This window comes from Cyprinodon variegatus, unplaced genomic scaffold, assembly GCF_000732505.1.
Source record: "Cyprinodon variegatus isolate N-32 unplaced genomic scaffold, C_variegatus-1.0 Scaffold225, whole genome shotgun sequence".
In the NCBI taxonomy this organism is placed as follows: Eukaryota; Metazoa; Chordata; class Actinopteri; order Cyprinodontiformes; family Cyprinodontidae; genus Cyprinodon; species Cyprinodon variegatus.
In genome coordinates this window covers 614,442-619,513 of record NW_015150678.1, presented here as the reverse complement: position 1 = coordinate 619,513, position 5,072 = coordinate 614,442, and the positions used below count along the sequence as shown (strand labels likewise).

General features: G+C 41.4%; 1 protein-coding gene across 1 annotated transcript in view; it reads right to left on the bottom strand.

Moving 5' to 3' along the window:
* Nucleotides 1-2,186: 2,186 nt before the first annotated feature.
* Nucleotides 2,187-5,072, bottom strand: part of otx1 (orthodenticle homeobox 1) — a 13,271-nt gene continuing 10,385 nt past the window's right edge. Inside the window, exon 4 of the mRNA XM_015380926.1 lies at nucleotides 2,187-3,623. Coding sequence (XP_015236412.1) covers nucleotides 2,844-3,623 — 780 coding nt within the window. The 3' untranslated portion in view covers nucleotides 2,187-2,843. The remainder of the gene's footprint in view (nucleotides 3,624-5,072) is intronic.

Sequence of the window (5,072 nt, the reverse complement as noted above, 5' to 3'; positions counted from 1 at the left end):
AAAAGAACTTTGCTCTACCTGTGAGGCTGGACCTCATTTCCTACACTGGAAAAAATCAAAATCTAGATAAGTCCCTTTTTCTTAAAATAAGTGCATTTGTTCTCGAATTGAGGAGGTAAAAGAGACCTTTTGCCAAAAGGACAAGACAATTTACATTTAAAATAAGAAAACACAGTTGCATTGTCTTATTTCAAGTGCATTTTATCTAATTATCCTATTTTAAGAGTTAAAATACTCATTGCATTGTCAAATCATCTCATTTACCTACTCAAATTAAGGGTAAATACACTTAATTTAAGAATTTCTTACTTATTTCTAGATTGTTTTTCCAGTGCAGAAACCTCTATCCTGTAAAACTGCTGAGTGAACATTTATTTGTTGTGTATTTATTTTGATTTTCTTTTTTTTTTATGTATGTGCACTACCAATTTTTTAAATACATTTTTTATTATATATGTACGGCAACAACAAGTCCTTAAAATTCCCTGCATTTTTTTGTCTTATTGTCAGTATGTGGTTTAAAACTCCCAACAGATTTACTACTGTGGCCAAAATTAACAGCTTCTGGTTTGAACAATTTAAATATTCTGCTTAGTCTGAAAGAAGCTCTGAAGCAGCTTCTTACAATTAGCATTTTAGTTTGTTAGTCACAGCATCAGTTTGTTTTTGTTATAAGGTACCTAGGACTGATAGAAGGTTCTGTTAGGTTTATTCTATGATGATTCTAAAATTAATGTGTGCTTATGAAACATTTGTGCAAGGGGACGCTCCACTGTGTTGGGATTCAGTGAGGAGACCATCCTGCCTTGTCATTCTAGTGCAGCATCCTGTCTTCATGAACTGATCAATTGTTCTGTCAGAACAATACTCTGCTTGTAACCATGCGTCATGTTCTGTTAATAAAACGCTCTGAGGAGGAGGTCCAGTGGGAAACAGTGTGTTTGAGTCTGGAGTTAAACTGTATCTCCTTCTGCAGAAATTTTTCCATTACTGTGTATTTCAGTTCTTCTTTTGCAAACCTACATTTATGAACCCAACTGCTTCTTAAATGCTTCTACATCCATGTACAGGAATGGTTTATGAGCCGTCTACATTAGGGATGCACGATATTGGGATTTTGGCCGATATCCGGTATGCCGATATTTTAAAACTCATGTAGCCGATAACCGATATCGATACCGATGTTAAAGCTGGACAAAAATAAGTAGTCATTGAAAATAGCAGTTTTGTTATCCATTTCTGACACTTTGAAAAATAATAAACTCAAATATATTTTCACATGCTGATATCAAATAGATTTTTAAAAACGCGGTATCGATCTATTTTACTTTCAAAATCGCGTGAAATTTCATCGTTCTGTTACAAACTCTCGTGATATTTTGCAAATTCTTGTGAGATTTTGTTAGTAAAATAGATCGATACCGCGTCAATATATCAACATATAAAAATATGGCAACATTTCGTGAATTTTCGGGGGATTTCGTAGCATAACGATGACATATAGCAATATTTCATTAGTAAAAGAGATTGATATGGTGTTTTTAAATGGCAATATATCAGCATAGGAAGATATTGTGATTTTTAATGTATCAATATTTTTTCCCTCGTCTTTAGAAGTTTTTAAGTCTGTAAAAAATAAGTTTTTGAGGAAGAAGAAGAAGTAGTATTATTATTATTTTTTCGACTTTAGAAACTCAGAAGCTGATCAAATATCAGGTTAAATATCGGTGGGGTGGCCGATGTCCGATATTCAGTTTTAAGGCCGATACCGATAGGGGGCCGATTATATCGTGCATCCCTAGTTTATATCATACAAAAACAACTTATTAACAACTTCCTTTCCTACTCAAAATACGGGTGTCAAACTTAGGGTGTTACGCTTAAAGCACCTATCTTTGCGTGTTTTTGTGTTCTTAATAACAACTTGGATCAAAGAGAAACCCGCTTTAACTTTACCAGACAGACCTTAATTTGACAAGACACATGGTGGTGTTTTAATATCGCAGGATCATGTGTCATGTCAACTTTTCACAGCGCTACCTGGAACTCTTTGCGCTGTTATTACGGCAGTGGAGCCAGTAAAACTAGTTTCCTAGATATTAATTTAAAAACTTGCCTATCTTGACGCCAGCTCTGTTGACAAGCCAACACTTGATTTATCTTCAGAAAGAACAAATATTTCTTTGAGTAGATTCGGTTTAAACAAGACTTTATTATAAAGACATGAATGTACAATTTTTAGAATCTCTACAGCGTTCTGACATTGTGACACAAATTCATATTTCCTTTCCTTTGTGTTGCTACAAAGCGACCAGGAAAGTGTGAGAAACCCAAACAAGTGCTGCAAATCAGTCTCCAAACTCCCCTTGATGGGATGCAAGATGGAGTTTCTGTGTAAGACATCCAGCAGATCAGCAGCTTGAAATCCCAGCAGCATCCTGTCGTTAGAAATAAAATCTTAGTCTGTTGTAATGTCTAACATGTCAATCTTTTGCCCCATCTTGTATTTTTAAATAGTTGTGAGTTTTTTGAGTCACCGAGACGTTCCTAGAAACCTTGTACTACCAGAGGGGTTTTCCCGTTAAAGGCCTTCGGTTGGAAATAGGTGTGTTGTCTTTTCTTTTTTCTTTTTATTGATTCTGGAGTAGAAAAATAATCCCGGGATTGCTGCTCCGCCGATAGCAGCGGGGCAGAGCTCGAGGTTCGGCTGCTCAGTGCGTGGTTTCAGTTCGTTCACAGTTACATTTTTAAAAAGTATTTGCTGTTAGAAGGATCTTCAAAGCAAACCACAATTTACAAAAAAAAAAGGGTCTTTAAACCTGTCAAGACTGGACCGAAGAAAGTCACAGCACCTGGAAACGCCAAGAGGCCTGGTCTTTGTAGTCCAAACAGTCGGTGGCATTGAAGTTGAGCTTCCAGGCTGAAGCTGCAGTCTGCTCCTTGTAATCCAGACAGTCTGTGGAGTTAAAGGCCAAGCCAGGCGCGCTGTAAGCCTGGTGATGGTGTGGAGGGTGGTGGTGATGGTGGTGGCCGGTTGATTGGCCAATATGGTGGTGGGGGTGTCCTGACATAGAGGATCCCGTCATGGGGCTGAGCTGGTGAGGATGGTGTGGGTGGTGGTGGGAATGCATTGGAGCCAGGTAGGATCCACAGTCCACACCACTGAAGTAGGAGCCCGATGCTGAGGCGGGGTAACCCTGGCTGTACGCCGCTGCCGTTTGACTGTACGACACTGGGTATGACGGCGCTCCTGCACTGGCAGAGGAAGTCGAAGAGCGCTGCATGCAGGACGCGCTGGTAGGAGCAACCGGGTCAGGCAGGTTGGCTGGCGCCGGAGCCGGGGAGATGGGTGCCGGGCTCCAGATGGACGACACCGGTGCAGTGACGGAGGTAGACGAGCTGATCAAAGCAGGCCCACTGAGACCGGAAGAGACAGAAGAAGAAGAGGAGGAAGAGGTGGATGCAGATGAGCTGGACACGGCCGGGGGAGTGAACTGGCCGCTGCTCTCTGAGCCGGTGCTCTCCCTGGTTGGAGATGACTTCTTCTTCACCGGTTTTACTTTGGCGCTGTTGTTGCTCTGCTGCTGTTGCCGACACTTGGCTCGTCTGTTCTTGAACCACACCTGAGAAACATAGAGGTTACATCAGCCTTTCTGATCAAACTTCTCTCACAAATAAAACCACAAACCACAGACTGGTTCTGACATTGCAGGAGCAAATTCCGACATGTGCACATAAACCGGATTTCTCCCAGGTTCACATCTCCAAATCAGGCCAACAGAGCAAAGCTTTCTGCAAGTGTCACTTGACTTTCGGTTGTGTTTTCTTTAAATGTTATAAAGCACTAAATGTCTTATAAACAATGGATTACTCTTTCACTCACCAATCCAGACAAGATGGCTCCTGAGGCTAAAGCTAATGGCTATTTCAAAGCATGCTAAGCATCCTAAAAGAACCCAACTTATCACACTTGCAAACTGTCATTAAAGTAGCATTATGCAGCTATTTACAGAACATTTCAATATTATTATTATTATGATGAGAACAGAGTATGTAAACACATCTTGTCTGTGTCGAGCAAAACATAACAACAATTGAAAAGGACGAAAACACTGCAGCAGTTTAAGAGGAATCTAAGTTTTAAATTAATTTGATAACCTGGATTCTTGGACACTTTCTCTGTGTTTCATTCTCTGGTACGTCTCCCACAGGAAAATCAGCTGTAGAGAAATGTCTCCTACTTTAATTTATGTCAATAATCAACAGATTTTCTGTAAAGCTCTAAAGCAAACGTGGTAATGGCTTAATGGCAGCCTATACTCCCGTAGCTTGTCGCAGGTATGACGCAGATATTTTTGATTTATGCCCAATTTTGAAGGGTGGTCTGCGCTCTGTTATTCCACGCCACAATGCAAGAGGGACAATCACGTACTAGCTAGGATTGTGGGTGTCCTTGTGTCGGTTTGACAAGCTTGTTCAACGTCTGCAACCCCTCATCCAACGGCGGACGACACAGTTCAACCGTGAGTTTTCCTGAAAGACTTCATGTGGTGCTACGGGTTTTGGCTTTGTGTGTGAAACCAAGAGACCGTCGCACAGAGCTACAAACTAGCACCTGTCTGGGATAGTGTACGAGGTGTGCCAGGCGTTGTAGGAATTAAGCAGTGTAGAGCGGATAGAGATTTGACCAATCAGAAGCCTCTTGTCTGCGACTCTGTCTGTGGTCACCTACAATTTTGCAGAGGTGCACAAGAGTGTCTGCGGAAGGGGGTGGAGGGCATATCTGCAGCTCTATGATAGAGCACCATGATGTCTTTCAGTTACATAGCCTAATTAATAGAGTCTATTAACCTAAAGCAATATGCATGGTACGGTTGTTACATGTCAGGTACGTCGGTCATTGACCCTGACCAAATCACCTTACAGTGGAACTGCAGTCAGTCCCTGGACTGGCATGGCTATCACTGCCCCTACAGAGTTAGCATGGCTATCACTGCCCCTACAGAGTTAGCATGGCTATCACTGCCCCTACAGAGTTAGCATGGCTATCACTGCCCCTACAGAGTTAGCAT